The 17,761-nt window shown below is 46.3% G+C and overlaps 1 protein-coding gene across 2 annotated transcripts in view; it reads left to right on the top strand.

The window, feature by feature from the left end:
- Positions 1 to 15,469, top strand: part of RTF2 (replication termination factor 2) — a 52,736-nt gene extending 37,267 nt beyond the window's left edge. For both annotated transcript variants that reach the window (XM_065523328.2, XM_005569409.5), the window contains 4 exons: positions 9,673 to 9,786; positions 13,514 to 13,568; positions 13,685 to 13,780; positions 14,685 to 15,469. In XM_065523328.2, the coding sequence (XP_065379400.1) occupies positions 9,673 to 9,786; positions 13,514 to 13,568; positions 13,685 to 13,780; positions 14,685 to 14,863 (444 nt within the window). In that variant the 3' untranslated portion in view covers positions 14,864 to 15,469. The remainder of the gene's footprint in view (positions 1 to 9,672; positions 9,787 to 13,513; positions 13,569 to 13,684; positions 13,781 to 14,684) is intronic.
- Positions 15,470 to 17,761: the final 2,292 nt, after the last annotated feature.

The following is a 17,761-nucleotide window of genomic DNA, read 5'->3' on the forward strand; positions in this document are numbered from 1 at the left end:
TACAGTGTTTTCCTGAGTTATTTGAGATGATAATATGAGTTGGATGAATTTTGCATTCAAAAGCTAGCTAGCTGTCTGGTAAAATGGATGCCTTTTACAAAAAGCTTATTCCTAAAACATGTATAAATTATTTTAGCCATTTTGATGGAAAGAAGAAAACTTTAAGATATCCACTCAAAACAACCACAAGAAATAGAACATTTTATTTTACAAAATGAGAGCTGAGGATTTGAACATGATCTTGAATCTGCCTCTCATGTAAGGAGTTAACAAATGGTAGCATTTTATATTTAAAAATCTAGTTGATGCCATACTGGGAAAATATTCTACTTTTATTTTCTTTGGCTTAAACAAAAAGTGGGGGCTATTTTTGAGAGAAAAAGACACCTGCAACACCTACATTTCAAATATTACTCATATTCTAATATTTTAAAAACATAGAGCCAAGAAAAACATTATTTACTTCAAAAAGTGCACCTGTGGCCAGGCGTGGTGGCTCACACCTGTAATCCTAGCACTTTGGGAGGCTGAGGCGGGCGGATCGCTTGAGGTCAGGAGTTTGAGACCAGCCTGGCCCAACATGGTGAAACCCCATCTCTACCAAAAATACAAAAATCAGCTGGGCATGGTGACGTGTGCCTGTAATCCCAGCTACTCTGGAGCCTGAGGCAGGAAAATCACTGGAAACCAGGAGGCAGAGGTTGCAGTGAGCTGAGATTGCACTACTGCACTCCAGCCTGGGTGACAAAGAAGTGAGACCCTGCCACACACACACACACACACACACGCACATGCACACACACACACGCGCACACACACCTATCTGCTTAACCTTTGCCATTGGTGGGTCTTGCATAGCTACTGAGACGCTTACCAGGAGAAGCCCCCTGGTTCCTGGAGTGGGAGTCCTGGTGGTGTCAGGGCGCAGCCTGGCCTTTCTCTCCCATCGGTTCCTCCCCAGCAGCAGCGCCTGCTTCAGTCACTTGAGTAGAGTTGCCTGGCAGGTTTTGTTGCCGTCTGTCCCTGGAGAATTTAATTCCTGTTAGTTCTGACCTGCAGATTGAAAAGTCGTTGCTGCTTTTGCTTCTCTGAGTATTTCCTTGGGACCGGATCCCTCTTGAAAAACAAAATGAGACAACAGAAGACGCCTGACCCAGATGAAGGGCGCACAGCCACTCACATTCAGAAAACTGCAAGGATGAAATCGTGGTATTCATGGGTCAGAGTCTTGAGATGATTTTAAATACAGGAGGCATGATTTAGTTACCAGACCCTCTCTCATGAAGGGAATAAATAAAAGTCACTTAAAAATCCTGTTTCTCCATAAATAGCATTCAGAAAGATCCAGACATTTCACAACGCAGGGCCTGAGCCTTCTTTGTGCTCTGTAGCGTCCCCAAGGGTGAGTCTGCGCCATAGCACGTGGTGAAGGTGGGGTCTGACACGCCTTCACTAGGCTTTCCTCTTCCCTTCTTTCTCCACCTCTGGGTACTTTTCTTCTTAACATCCTTTCCTTTTCTGGTTTTAAAGGTTCTCTGCTTGCTGGTACTCTCTGCAGGCTTGCCACAGACAGCTCTATTAAGAATATCGGCACCAAGAGACATAGATCACACACCGTAGAGATTTCTTATCTTCTGTGTGCCTTGACGCCTAAGCGCGATGTGTGGTCAGATGAATACAGATTCTCCTCGCCTGCTCGTGGGCTGCCTCTGAGATACGTGCTGCTGTTTTGCAGAACAGATGTTGTTGCCATAGCACAGAGTATTAGAAACATTGAACAGACAGAATGTGGTCCCCATAATCTTCAGGGGTTGCGGCATTCATGTGGCCTTCCAGTGGGGAGACCCCATACGTTTTATTTGTGTGATGTTCGGAGTCTGTGAGTTAAGGTTCTGATTTTATCTAGCAAGAATCAGAAAAGGTCAGGTCCTTTTATGTGTGGAAAAGTCACATTGCCAGCTTGTGAGGTCTTGCTGTGCCATCTCTTCCTGCATCTTGTGAATGCTTGTTTTGAAACATGTCCTTGCTGGGTGCAGTGGCTCGTATCTATAATCCCAGCACTTTGAGAGGCTGAGGTGGAAAGATTGCTTGAGGCCGGGAGTTTGAGACCAGCCTGGAAACATAGCAAGACCCTGTCTCCACAAAAAATTCTTTAAAATCAGTTAGATAAGGTGGTGCGCACCTGTAGTCCCAGCTACTTAGGAGGCTAAGGTGGGAGGATTGCTTGAGCCCAGGAATTTGAGGTTACAGTGAGCTAGGATCGTGCCGCTGCACTGCAGTCTGGGCAACAGAGTGAGGTGACATCTCATAATAATAATAATAACAATAATATTTGTCCTGTGGGCGCACCTGGACTAGACGCCTGATCTGTTCATACTGGCCCATTCCTGGGGGTCGAGGGTTGGTGCTGGGTTTCACCTTGTCTCACATTCTACATCTGGAAGGAGGAAGCCGTTCTAAGCCAAACAGCAGTGGAAGAAGCAGCTAAGGAAATGCTGGGGAGTGTTGCCCACATTAAATGTTACACTTCCACATTGCTGCGGGAAATGCCAGCACAAGAAGCAAATGTACTAGAGGAGCTGTGCCACCCATTTCTATTGGTAATAAATGGACAAAGGGTAAATCAGTTTGATGTATAAACCTCTTATACAGATTGACTAAAGTAAAACAATTAAAAAATGAAATCCCTAATAAACTAAAGGACATAGGGATAATTTACGAAACAGGTATTGTGAATGCAGTGGGGTTTTTTTATGTTTCTTAATCCGAGCCAAAAAGGAGCTGTTTCCCTTGCCATTCAGATTAGCATAAGTTTTTCTTCAAAACATACGGTGTGATGGGGACGCTCATTGATGGGGATGTATATTTTCATGCAAGGTTTTGGGAGAATTGCTTGGCTTTAAAATCTCATCTCCGTTTAGCCTACTTTGAAATACTTCCTTAGGCTCTGTTCTTATTCGTTCATTCAGCAGTTGTTCACTGTATCCATTGTGGGCAGAACCTTAGGCTCCCACCATGGAACATGAAGACAAAATGCCTCCTGCTTGGGGCTAACAGTGTAGTGGAGGAAACACACTGTTTTAAAAGTCAGTACAAACATGCAGACATACACTCATTTACTCTAAGCCATAGGGTACTGCACAGGAAACAAAAACAGGATCCCGTGATAGAGAATGACCACGTCTCGGAAGTGGAATTCCTAGGTCAGAGATGCATGCAGTCAGCTGTTCATTGCTAATATTGTTGGTAAGGACAAAGATTGGGAAGCCACTGTTCCATTTGTTAAAGTGATATAAATATCTAGATGCATTAGCATATTGCTCCTAATTTGACCACTGTTCCCCTCTTGGCATTTTCCCTACTGGCCTTTTTAAAAATACTTTTAAAAAGCATCCAGAGAGGGCATATGAATATAAATATACAATTACTAGTTTACTTTTTCCTTTAACTTATGATAAGCATTTTCCACGTTGCCCCAAACTCTAACGATATAATCTTCCTTTTTGGGAATGTATTTCATGATTTTTTTAACCATTTCCCCCATTCTTTGGACATCTGAGTTACAAGCGATAAAAAGAATGAAGATAAAATTTTAAATGGATATATAATTTCTACTGTACCATAACAATACTCAAGAAAAATGCATTAGCAGGAAGATATGGGTGTTTTTTCTGTTGGTATAATACATGTTATTTACCAAAGAGGTGGGGAGCGGGTCCCTGTGGACCAGCTGTGACTTGGCGGCAGCCCCCTGCCCTTGTTTTCCCTCATCCTTCAGGGATGAACCATTGCACTCAGGTTTCTCGGGTCAAGCACCTACCCAGAACAAGTGATGGGGCCCCTAGCGGTTGGGAGGACTCTGCCCAGTCTCCAGGGGCAGTTCCTACCAAGGTCCAAGCCACTGAGGCCCTTGAGGGTGTGGGTTTGGGATTAATGGATCTTTTGAGAGAGAAAGAGCAAGATTACTCAATTTCTAATGTGAGGGGTTCCTAACTTCTTATTGTCAGTGGCCGATTCAACTTTAAAAGTACAATAAGTCTGGGCACAACACAGCACACCTGTGTGCAGAATAAGGTCCATGGCCTCTGAACAGCCTGGTCTAGAGGAAGGAGACCGCTCACCCCGACACTGTCGGAAGGAGGGGCAGCAAGGAGTGATAGAAAGCAGCAGCAGCACAAACCCGGGAGGAGAGAAAAAGAGAGGTGGGGGCAGCACCCACAGGGAGCAGACGCTGGGCTCCTCCTCACCCCTTGGCCCTTTATGCCATAGCTGTGGCTCCAGGCCCCACTGGGCCTTAACTACCACCTGGTTCTGTTCCTGCAGATTCTTTTTCATTCCAAGGAAGAGACCATCTTCCAGAGCCACGGGAAAGCTCTACTCAGACCTCCCATAGCGTGAGACTTCCCAGGGGACCTCCTGTAGCAGAGCAGGCTGTTACTCCTGTAGACCCAGCTCTCTACAATGATGGCTAAAAACAAGCTCCTTTTCTTCAAGGGCTGTACCAGTTAAATGCTAGATTGGGCACCTGCTTCAGTCATTCATGTAACTTCTCTGTGGCATACCCTCAGGGATTTGTGGGTCAAAAAGGTGTCTTCAGTCATGAAAATTTACCAGACCCACCCTAGAAAAAAAGCTGATCCTAACCTGAAAATCACTTTTGGAGACAAGAACTGCATTAAATAACCAGCGAAGGCACGGGCTGAGGAGGGCCAGCAAATGGTTGTTGGTATCTTCTGTGCATTTGGGAGATGCTGGAACATCCTTGGCAACTTCAGGAAAAAATACTTTTATGGCTTTTCTTGTGCTGATAACGTTTTCTACAAAAGAGATTCCGGGCATAGTATATCTGTTATTGCTCTGGGCACAGTAGGTCTGTGAAAATTACTGTTCCAGTTATTTAAAGAATTTTGTTGATTATTTGGTTGCCTACCTTGATGTTTTTCAAAGGCAGTGTCTTATTGAGTAACTAAATATTTTAGTTAATAACAGACCTTATCTGGCATACTTTCAAATATCTGTAACTACAACATTTAATAAGAGTTTTTCATAGATACTAGAAAAATAAATTTTGGTTGATCCACTCAATATGTGACTCTTTGAAGTCACGTTACCTACACGAATCAAGATAGTGTGGTGCTGGCATGAGGATGGGCATATACATCAATGGAATAAAATGGGGAGTCCGGAAATAAACCCTCACATGTATGGTCGTTGATTTTTGACAAAAGGGCCAAGACAATTCAATGGTGGAAAGAATAGTTTTTTCAACAAATAGTGCTGGGGTAACTGGATATCCACATGCAGAAGAATGAATTTGGACCCTTACCTTACACTGAATGTGAAAATAAACTCAAAGTGATCACAGACCTAAATCTGTAACTTAGGAGAAACACAGGAGTAAATCACAATCTTGGGTTAGACTATGACTTATTAAATATGACACCAAAAACGTAGCAATAAGAGAGAAAATTGGTAAGTCCAATTTCATCAAAACAAAAAACTTTATAATTATCCAGTGTTAAGATATTTTGTCGTAACAGTCTTGGACTAAGACAGAACTTATATCCAGAATATGCCATATAAAGACCTCTTAGAATGCAACATCGAAGAGCCAAATAATACGAGTAAGAAATGGACCGGGGATTTAAGCAGACATTGCTCCAGAGAAGGTATACAGATGGCCAGTTAGCACACGAAAAGATGCTCAACATCACTGGTCATTTGGGAAATGCACATTAAACCACAATGAGACAACACTTCACACCCATTAGGATGGTTATAACTAAAAAGAAAAACGGCCAGTTGCAGTGGCTCACACCTATAATCCCAGCACTTTGGGAGGTAGGTGGATCACCTGAGGTCAGGAGTTCAAGACCAGCCTGGCCAACATGGTGAAGCGCCATCTCTACTAAAAATACAAAAATTAGCCGGGCATGGTGGTGGGTGCCTGTAATCCCAGCTACTCGGGAGGCTGAAGCAGGAGAATTGCTTGAACCCAGGAGGTGGAGGTTGCATTGAGCCAAGACCAGGTTGCATTGAGCCAAGACCATACCACTGGACTCTAGCCTGGCGGCAGAGTGAGATTCCATCTCAAATTTAAAAAAAAGAAAAGAAAAGAAAAGAAAAACAATGACAGGTGTTGGTAAGGATGTGGAGAAATGAGAACCCTCAGATGCAGCTGGTGGTAATGTAAAATGGCACAGCCACTTTGGAAATTCATCATTTGAGGAAAGGCATTTCCTCCAAAGGTTAAACATAAAGTTAACTTATGACCAGTCATCCCAACCCTAGGTATCTACCCAACAGAACTGAAAACAACTGTCCACAAAAGACTTGCATGCGAATTTCTTAGTCTGAAAGTGGAAACAACTCTTGTCAGCTGATTCGTAGATGAAACTTTATTTGGCAATAAGAAGAAATGTAGTTCTGATCCATACTATAACATGGATAAATCTTTAAAACATTCTGCCAAAGTCCAGTCACACACACAAAAAAACACGGATATTGTATGATTTCATTTATAGAAATGTCCAGAAGAAGCAGATTTGTAGGATGGAAAGTAGATTAATGGTTGCCTAAGACTGAGGAAAGGGGAATGGAGTGGGCCCCAGTGGGTATGGGATTTCTTTTGGAAGGGATAAAAATACTCTAAAATTAGATTATGGTGATGGTTGCACAACTCTATAGTAAAAGCCATTGAATTGTACACTTCATGATGTTATGTAAATGAGATTTCAGAAAGCCTGTTTTTTGAAAAGGTGAGTTAGGTAACAGATGCACGTGGTGCTGAAGCTGTTCCTTAGAGCCGGCTCTTAGCATTCTATGTCCTAAGCATTGTACTGTGAGCTAAGAGACAGAACATGATTTCTGCTTCCCCCACGCCTAAGAAAAGGTTTGGGAGATCAGAAGATGTAAAACAGAAACCCAGAATGCTCTTCTAAGAGTTAGCTACAGAGTAAATAAAAGTTTGAAGAGACTTCCTCAGGTAGGGGAGAACAGAAGTTTCATAGACAAGATGGTAATGGTAAGCTCACTGCTTCTCCATTTTTTATCTTTAAAAACTGGCCACCCAACTCATAGAGGGCAGAGGACTGTGTCTTAAATAACACAGGGCCTACCAGCTTCAGGGTAAAATCAATGAAATCTTTAAACCGAGGCTAGGTGTGGTGGCTCACGCCTTTAATCCTAGCACTTTGGAAGGTTGAGGCAGGTAGATTACCTGAGCCCAGAAGTTCGAGACCAGCCTTGACAACATGGCAAAACCCTGTCTGTACAAAAAGTACAAAAATTAACCAGGCATGGTGGCACACACCTATAGCCCCAGCTACTCAGGAGGATGAGGTGGGAGGATGGCTTGAGCCTGGGAGGTGGAGGCCGCAGTGAGCCATGATGGCACCACTGCACTCCAGCCTGGGTGACTGAGTGAGACCCTGTCTCAAAAAAAAAAAAAGTTACGTGACTATGAGTATGTTCCGTAAATTAATCCTTTGAATGTTACATATGCTACGAATATTTCGCTTAGCCTTTGGCTTATGTTTTTGTTGTTATTGTGACATAGTCATGTAAAAGTTTGTAATTTTTTTACATAGTAAAACTTATTAACTGTACTAGCTTTAGATCAGAGTTCCCCAGCCCCCATACCGGCGACGGTCCGTGGCCTCTTAGGAGCCGGGCCGCGCAGCAGGAGGTGAGCTGCGGGCGAGGGAACATTAGTGCCGGGGCTCCACCAGCGGCATTAGATTCTCACAGAAGCACAAACCCTGTTGTGAACTGCGCACTTGAGGGATCTAGGTTGCGTGCTGCTTATGAGAATCTAATGCCTGATGATCTGAGGTGGAACAGTTTCATCCCAAAACCTTCCCTGCCACTACCCACCATCTGTGGAAAGATTGCCTTCCATGAGACTGGCCCCTGGTGCAAAAAAGGTTGGGATTTCCTACCCTAGTTATGAAACACGTGTTCCTATAAATTCTTCTTCTTTCCTTTTTTACATTTAGGTGTTTATAACCCTAGTCCAGGGCTTCTCAGCCTCAGCACAGGGCCATCTTGGCTGGGTAACTCTCTGTTGGGGGCCGTCCTGTGCACGGTATGATGCTTACTGCATCCCTGGCCTCTACCCACAAGATGCCAGTAGCACCTGCGCCCCAGATGTGACAGCTAAAAATGTCTCCAGACATCGCCAAATGTCCACTAGGGAGCAGGATCACCACTGCACTTGGGTTAGACCCCCTTTTTTTTTTTTTTTTTTTGAGACGGAATCTCGCTCTGTCGCCCAGGCTGGAGTGCAGTGGCACAATCTCTGCTCACCACAACCCCTGCCTCCCAGGTTCAAGCAAATCTCTCACTTCAGCCTCCCAAGTAGCTGGCACTAGAGGCATGCACACCACACCCAGCACCACCACACACAGTTTTTGTATTTTTCGTAGAGACAGGGTTTCACCCTGTTGATTAGGCTGGTCTCAGACGATGATCCACCCACCTCGGCCTCCCTAAGTGCTGGGATTACAGGCATAAGCCACCACACCTAGTCTTAGACCCCCTCATTTTTGCAGCTGAGGAAACAGGCCCAGAGAGGTGGTGTGGCCTGAGCAAGTTGGCCTAGACAGATGGTGGCAGAAATCTCGATTCAAAATGCACGACTGGGAACCTCCACTCCTGGTTCTCGTTTTTTCCCGTTTTTCCTGTCCCCAGCCCTGAGTACCTCTGCTGTGCCAGGCACTGGGTAGCTGCTGGGGCCACAGCAGGGAAGACGACCACATAGACAAAGTGATGAAGACGAGACTCCAGGTCATGATTAGTGCCATGGAGCAAACAGAAAGAGTGCTGGGATCCCACCAGTGACGGCATGGTCACAGGGAGCCTCTGCCGAGGTGGCTCGCTCACTGACAGTTGTGTGAGTGTGGGCATGCCTTTGAGTGTGTGCGGTGTGCGTTTCTACCACCACGATGCTGTCAGGGTGGCCTGGGCCCTGCTCGCAGTCTTGTTCTGCCGGAGTGTGTTGAGGACCCCCAAGGCTGCCGTCATGCCTGGGGGTTTTCTAGAAAGACTCGAGACTTAGCATATGGTTGTACTCACCTAAGATTCACTGCAGCAGTGTGGTATGGATACGGAGCTGAGTGTTAAGGGAAAGGCGCAGGTAGCAGAGTCTGGAAGGATCCACGTGGGGCTTCCTTATGCGCACTCCCTCCCTCAAGGGGTTGCACGAAGTGAATACTTTCCCCCCGCAATGAAACTGCAACACGTGTGATGTTTTCGCCCAGGGAAGCAAATGAGAGACTCAGTACCCAGTGGTCTGGCTGAGAGCCGGCTTTATACCCTTGGCCTAGCATGTTCCAGAATTCCACACTCCCATAAGGAGGGCAGGTGTCAGCAGAGACCACACTGTTCACAGAAACGGTCTGGGCACGTGAGCCAAGCTACTCGTCAGTTAAAAAATGGTGGGAACCCTCCCAAAATCCAAGTTCCCAGACACCAGCCTTGCAAGTGAAAGCACTCTTAACCTGCTGTGCTGACCCTTTGCTGTGTGCAGGAACTTTCCAAACCAAGGCTTTGACCAGAAAGCCAGTAATAGGAGTCTGGGGGCCACTGCTTGGGGCTGAGAGTGGGGGACTGAAGCGTGACCTCCCCACTGAGTGGTGATGGAATCTGCCCTCTCTTGTTTGCCCTCTCCAGTGTGGGGCTGCCTTCCAGGAGGATGATGTCATCGTGCTCAATGGCACCAAGGAGGATGTGGATGTGCTGAAGGCCAGGATGGAGGAGAGAAGGCTGAGAGCGAAGCTGGAAAAGGTAATGGGAGTCTTCAGGTTCTGCCCAGCACCCATCTCTGCTCCAGAGCCAACTGCAAACCACTGAACTGAGCTGGCAGCTACTTAGGGGTTTGCATGATCAAGGCAATTTTTACAACCTAGAAGGGCCTGGACTGTAGAAGCAGATTCCAGCTGTGGCTCAGGCACTGCCTGGCTGTGGTGGGCACAACGGCTCTGCTCTTCCCCGCCCAGTTTCCTCATCAGTGAGGTGGGGTAGTGATAGCATGTGAGGGCATGGAGCTGTCAGCAAGCTCCAGAGACCATGGCCATAAAGCACTGACAGTGACACGGCCCCAGCAAGCCCTTGGGGAAAGGCAGCTACACCATTGCTGCTGCTGTCACTTACCGTTGCTGTTGATTTATACTCGGGTCTCATAGCTTGCAAAACAAAGGAAAAATGAAAAGTTACCATCATTCCAGCAAATGTAAGGCTCCCCTGCTGCCCAGATTGGAATGTGCTTGGGAGTGCCCTGGCAGTCTGGGCTCCAGTAGGCCTGGGTGGGCCTGGGCGCCTGTGCGTCTCACCCACTCCCAGGGCATGTGGATGCAACTCCTCAGGGTCGCACTTTGAATAGCAAGGAGCTAATGAGTAGCCTTCCCAAAAATGGGGGCCAAATCCTTCACCTTCCTGAGCCCTCTCACGGGGAGAGGGAGGGTCTTTTATGGAGCGTGGAGCTTCAGCATCCGGGAGGGAGCCTGGCACCCAGAAACAGGGAAGCCATTGCTGAGTAACGTGGCAGAGCGAGCAGGCCCCAGACAGTGCATCCGCCAGGAGCTCTTCCGTGCGCTGGCGATTCCCCGTCTAGCAGTGCGTGTTCATGTTTACAGATGATAGCTGTGGAATACACGCCTTTGGTGAGTGGCAAGTTTCTTATTCTTTAAAAAAAAAAAAAAAGTTAGGTTCAGGATAAGCTAGGGAGAAAACTTTATGTGATCAGAACTAAGGCAAAAGAATGCTTGAAGTACTAGAAAATGAGCGCCAGTAGGCTGAGGACATAAAATTATGAAACAAATTGCCTGCCCTCACGTGGGCGTGCGTTTTACCAGTGCCAGTCTGAGGCGAGAATGATGGAGTACCTGAAGATTTTTCAGAGGTTTGGGGTTTTTAAAAAATCATAACAGGCCAGGTGCAGTGGCTCCCGCCTATAATCCCAGCACTTTGGAAGGCCGAGGTGGGTGGATCATGAGGTCAGGAGACCTAGACTATCTTGGCTAACACGGTGAAGCCCCGTCTCTACTAAAAAATACAAAAAATTAGCCGGGTGTGGTGGTGTGCACATGTAGTCTCAGCTACTCGGGAGGCTGAGGCAGGAGAATGGTGTGAACCCGGGAGGCGGAGCTTGCAGTGAGCCGAGAACACGCAAGTGCACTCCAGCCTGGGTGACAGAGCAAGACTCCATCTCAAAAAAAAATAATAATAACAGATAAGACAGGACCGTATCACCCTGGAATAATGTGTAATTCATGGTTGTAAGGCTTAAAGAAGCCGAGGCTTGAGCACATGGTAGCAGTATTATCATTACGCATGGATCCAGAATGATCAGAAAGAGCCAAAAGCGTTTGTATTTTCTCCTTTCATCATTTTACTTTACATAGAAAATAATGTCTGAAAATGGCTCTGTAGTTCAAGGAATTGTGCCCAAACTTTGAATTCAGATGCCAGTAGAAATACTGCATGGAGCAATATTATAAGATGTTAATACAGCATTCATAAAAACTATTTAAAGAGCCACTTGGTAGGCAGGTGCAGTGGCATGTGCCTGTAATCCCAGTTACTGGGGAGACTGAGGCAGAGGAATCACTTGAACCCTGAAGGCGGAGGTTGCAGAGAGCTGAGATCGCACTTCTGTACTCCAGCCTGACAGACTCTCAAAAAAAAAAAAAAAAAAAAGCCACTTGGCCGTTTAAATGCTGTGTTAAGGTTGAAAAGTAAATACATGTATATCTTATATAAAATGTGTTAATTCTAAGTTGGTTTTGTAAATTACTATGATTTCATTATTGTAAGAGGGAAAAAAAGGGGGAAACTAAGTTTGAGGAGTTTTTAACTAAGCACAGTTGCCAAAAGCCATCTCCCTGTTCTTCACTGCTACCATTGATCAAGCTCAGTTTTGAAAAACACAGAAGGGCGGCTGGGTGCCGTGGCTCACACCAGTCATCCCAGCACTTTGGGAGGCCGAGGCAAGCAGATCACTTGAGGTCAGGAGTTCGAGACCAGCCTGGCCAACATGGTGAAACCTCATCTCTGCTAAAAATACAAAAAAATAGCTGGATGTGGTGGGGCACGCCGGTAATCCCATCTACTCTGGAGGCTGCGGCAGGAGAATTGTTTGAACCTGGGAGGTGGAGGTTGCAGTGAGCCAAGATCGCAACACTGCACTCCAGCCTGGGCAACAGAGTGAGATTCTGTCTCAAACACACACACACACACACACACACACACACACACACACACACACACACACACAACGGGGAAAGAATGCATTTTAAAGGAAGCTACTAGAAATATTCATGTTCCCTTTGACCATTTTGCTTTTGTGAGTTTTCTGTCACAGGTTTCCTGCCAAGTTAATTGAAAGAACAGTGGGACTAGCATGCCCTTCTCTGCAAAATATTCTCCAGAGCTTCTGGGAATACCTCACAGCTACTGCTGCCAGGATACCACAATATTTCCCAAATACACTTGCAGCTGGAAGCAAGATATAACATTTCCTCTCTAACTCCTTCTTGCCTGTGCTTTTCAAATAACCTCAGCCATGAATGGAGGGCTTAGAAATAAACAGTGGTCTCTTACTTGTTTGAAGGCCCGAGTATCAGTTTTCACAGATGTGAGTGCTCGCATTGCAGGTGTGAGATGCGCAGAATGTCTTTATGTTCTGTTATAAATCACATTGCATGTATGTGTTACAGATTCAAGGCCTGAGAGGTCTGTCTTTAATGCTCCGTGCTGGGGGATGGCTGAAGTAATCAGGCTGCTTATCTTTAGTGCCACCTTTTGGATGCTTAGGAAATTGCATTTTAAAGTAAATTGAATGACCATAGTCCTACGTGTCATTTCTACGATTAAATCAGTTCCAACACAGCTGTGTAACTGTAGAATGGTTTATTTTATTATTGCTGATCAAAATAACTATTATGAGTAACAGCATTCTAGTGTCTGGAAATCTAAAAGGAGTAGTTTTGAGTTTAGAAGAATTAGCTCAACTGTCTTTAATGTAAACTTCAAGGCCTTATACTTGAATAACAAATACCAAAGCAGTTTGACAACTCTGAAAAAAAGTTAGTGGAATGTGCAAGATTTAGTTCGTGTTTATGCTGGCTGGACTTCACATACTCATATATACTCTATGTTATTCATTTAAGTGTGCTTTTGTATACAATTGTCACCATCAGCCTTGGCCCTTATTACTGAAATCTGTCAGCCTCATTTGAAATTTTTGCAAATGTGATTTGGGAGATGTAAATATAAAAGTGAGCAGCTCTGTGCAGATACATTTTTGTGTGAGGCAGAAGTACACGACTGGAGTCACATGCAGAGGATGAACGCTCAGGAGTTACAGAACCTCAAAAGCCTTCTTCAGGTGACTGTCTGTCTCATGTGACTGGCATCGGCCGGTCAGACAGGGCCCCCGGGACAATGGGCAGCCATACTGACGATGAAGTGGAGTGAATCTGAGCACGTCCTCCAACATTCTTTCTTTTTATAGAAAACAAAGAAACCCAAGGCAGCAGAGTCTGTTTCAAAACCAGATGTCAGTGAAGGTAAGATCCTTCAGGCGATCCTTGTTTTAGCAAAATACGACTCTAAGGCCATCTGCTAATATGTTCATGCTTTGTTTTGCATTGTTTTCGCTTTGCCTACTTTGTTTCTTTTACAGAAGCCCCAGGGCCATCAAAAGTTAAGACAGGGAAGCCTGAAGAAACCAGCCTTGATTCTAGAGAGAAGAAAAACAACTTGGCTCCCAAAAGCGCAGGTGGGTCCTGTGGTAGCTACAGGGAGCTGTTTCGAGAAGGCTGGAAACCCAGGTGGCTGAGTCCAGTTTCACGGGAGTGGGCGGATGGGAAATCCAAGCCTGTCGTGTGTCACGTCTCCAGAGAGCGCACTGAACTCTCTTTAGGGGGGTAACTAAGAAATATTGAACACACCCTCATCAGGAGCCCTGGCAGGATTGATGGGGTCTGGGCACAAATGCTAGTTGTTTAGATTCCTTTGAGTAAGCAAGCGCCTGGTGCCAAGCAAAAAAGGCTGTGCTGAGAACTGGCTCAGATGTTACAGAGACTGTTAGAGGGACTGTGGCTCAGGGCCTGCGGGGAATGCTCCCAGTTTCTTTACCCCTGGGGCTTTCGTGGGCTCCACGTGTGGCTCTCAGAGTCCCCTCTCTGCTGCCTCTTGACCAAGGATCAAAGTTTCTCCTAAAACTCACTCTCTTTAACTCAAAGAAAATAGCATTTATTTCACAAAAAGAAAAATACAGATTGATTGTTAAGAATGTGTGATCTTGTGCTCTAAGTAGCATCCAGGGAGGCTGACAGGCTCCTATCCCAGCTCTACATGGGATGGCCACTCAGGTTCCTGTGCCCGTTTCCTCCCCTGGAACGCAGGCCCTGCCTCATTGGGACAACCTAAGTCATTCGTGGGGCTGGGACCAGTGTCTGCGACAGAGCAAGTAGTTGGTGGGACAGTAAATGATAGATGTGTCGTGCTGTGTCTGCTTTGCTGGAGTTGGCAATTTCGATGATGTCCATCAGCACTCACACATCCAGCAAGAGAACGTCTGGGACAGAGTGACTGACACGCTTCCCTTCTGAGGATGCGAAGTTTAGAGTCATCTTTATCGCAACCCTGACAGTTTTGACTCTGACTCTTCATTTTTCTAGCAACAAATGAGAGCTTTTCTGGAAAAGCTGGGAAGCCTCTGTGTGGAGCCACAAAGAGGTCCATCGCTGACAGTGAAGAATCCGAGGCCTACAAGTCCCTCTTTACCACTCACAGCTCCGCCAAGCGCTCCAAGGAGGAGTCCGCCCACTGGGTCACCCACACGTCCTACTGCTTCTGAAGCCCACAATGCCACCGCTCCTGCCCCCGAAGGTTGTTTAGTTTCCACGTAGGCAGGTCGCTGTGCACCTCTGAGTGCACTGCCGTGTGTTCTCTCTAGCTCTGTGTCATAAAGCTGTCCTGGCCAGCCTTCGAGATGGTGTGGTCACTCTTGCTGTGAGGCGTGTGGGTTCCAGGGGGGACATGGGAGGGGCTGCACAGTGGCCCGAGGTCACGCTTGCTTCCACCTGCAGGTGCATTTGGTCCTTTCCACGGCCAGGAAGCCCTGTGGGCTGCACTTTTTATGCTTGCAGTAACAAGAGACTCCAGAGTCCTCACTGGTGCAGAGTTGGCAAGTATTAACTACAATTCTAATGATTTTGCTACCAGCAATAAGTAGGCCAAGTGAAACTGGGCTTTAGAAAGGATGGATTTCAAATACACTGTGCCCACTAGAAGCTTTGAAGAGCCCCGTCCCTCTGCTACAGCCCTGGGAGGAGCCAGGATCCTTGTTGGTCTAGCTAAACACTATTAGGGGAGTCTGCCCCATCTCATCATTTTGAAGATAGCAGAGTCTTAGTTGGGCACCCAGTGATTGGGTTCAAAAATAAAGCTGGTCTGCCTCTTCTCTCCTCTGTGTTTTTATCTTTTCTACCTTCTGCTCATGCGTGGGTAAGAACGTTGCAGCCACTGCATTGGTGATTATAGAAGTCATTCCATGAAGTCAGAGGAACCCACCCTTCTCTCCTCGAGCAGATGGTAAAGGGAGAATTGTACCCAAAAAGAGGTGCATTTTATCTGCCTATAATGTGTGTTGACGTCAGTAGTTAGTGGAACGTCTCATGAGACTCCTAATGAAGAACCAAGAGCCCCAGGCCTCTGCGTGGCTTTCTGCACACGGTGGTATGACTGAGATAGTGACTGGTTCTCTAAACCAGACCCCGGGGCCCTGGGTTTCCTTCAGAAGCAGGAGAAGGACCTGTGGGAGGTGAATGGTGGGAGGTGAGCAGGCAGCTTCTGTGGGAGACAGACACGTCGGGAGAACTCCAGGGAGAGGTCAGCAAGGGAGAACCATGTGTGGCCCTGCTTTTTCTCAAACCCTGTGTGGTTCCCGGCTTCACAGTGATGGGAAAGTTTGGCCCCAAGGATATTTTGACATTGTGAGTATAGAGCATTTTAATAAAAATTACATTGTGATGAATTTTTGTCATGGACTTTTCCAGAACAAACCTGAATTAGCCATTTAATTTCCCCAATTTTCTATACAGCCGAATTCAACCATTTTCATATTGTTTTTATTTCCCTTTTTCTTTTCTTTTTTTTTTTTTTTTAATTTTGAAACAGGGTCTCACTCTGTCATCCAGGCTGCAGTGCAGTGGCATGATCATGGCTCACCATAGCCTTGACCCCCTGGACTCAGGTGATCCACCCACCTCAGCTTCCCGAGTAGCTGGGATTATAGGTGCACACTACCACACCCGGCTAATTTTTCTATTTTTTGTAGAGATGGGGTTTTGCCATGTTGCCCAGGCTGGTCTTAAACTCCTGGGCTCAAGCACTTTGCCCACCTCGGCCTTCCAAAGTGCTAGGATTACAGGTGTGAGCTACCCCGCCTGTTGTGTTAATTTATTTTCACAACAATCAGTTCCTTCTTCAATTGGATAACACTATTTTCTATCACTATCTCTTCTTCCCTATTTTAATTTTACTGAGAAAACTTAATCCTTTTAGTCACATTTTACTAATTATAGCTTCTACCATCGTGAGGCATTTTTTTCTTTTAATGACCATTATTTTTACCAGGTTCAGTTTTCTTAATGTTAGCCCGAATCAGTTTTATTTTGCATTGAGTTTATTTACTGTGTCCAGTTTTTTCTGGTAACTGAGTCACAGCATCCTCAACACAAAAACTTCAGCATCTCAAAGTCCTCTGCTTTGGGCCTCTCTGAAATAAACAGGCTGTGGGCTTCCCTCCAGCTGCCCTCAGGACTCTCCACACAGGAGGGATCAGTGCTTCCTTGGAGATTTCTAGCCAGCCTTTAATATTTTGCTAAGGCACCACTCTTCAAGGCTCCTGGCCAGCATGAGGGAAGAAGGTATCCATGATCTGTGCTCCTGCTGGGCATGAGGCCTCAGTACACCAGCGGCTGGGGAGGGCTGATCATTCGCATTGCTTTTAGGGCTCACTGAACAGCCAAGCCCTTGACAGGCTTCTCCCCTTGGGACTCCCCAGCCACCCAGTGTGATGGGAAGATGGCCATCCCCCACTTTATAGGTGAGGTGCCTGAGGCCCAAAGCCGCAAGGTGAATCGCAGTTCTGCCTGGCCACACCGCACCTTCTCCCCATTCAGTCCTTACCAAATGAAGGACTCAGTGGCAGCTCCGGCAGGCTCCCACCCAGGGCGCCGAGACCACGGGTTCAGGTGCTGTGCCCAAGAGGAAAGTGGAGCATCTCCTAGCTCTCCCTCCTCCCCTGTCCACCCGCAGGACCCAAGCTGCTTTCCACCAAGGAGGGAGCTGGGAGGAGAAAATTGAAAAGATGTTGAAATTCTCCAAAATAGCATCTATTCAATTTCCCACAGTACCAGGGGAACCAGCCCCCAATATTTCAACATAGGTTCTTTTCTATTTTCCCTACGTGTCGGCCGGTCTGAGAAATAAAGAGTACAAAAGAGAGAAATTTTACAGCTGGGTTTCCAGGGGTGACATCACCTCAGCAGGTTTCGTGATGCCCCCGAGCTGCAAAACCTGCAAGTTTTTATTAGCGATTTTGAAAGGGGAGGGAGTGTATGAATAGGGTGTGGGTCACAGAGATCATATGCTTCAAAGGCAACAAAATATCACAAGGCACATGGGGGCAGAGCGAGATCACAAGTCCAGGGTGAAATTAGAATTGCTGGCCGGGCGCGGTGGCTCAAGC

This window comes from Macaca fascicularis, chromosome 10 (genome assembly GCF_037993035.2).
Source record: "Macaca fascicularis isolate 582-1 chromosome 10, T2T-MFA8v1.1".
NCBI lineage: Eukaryota > Metazoa > Chordata > Mammalia > Primates > Cercopithecidae > Macaca > Macaca fascicularis.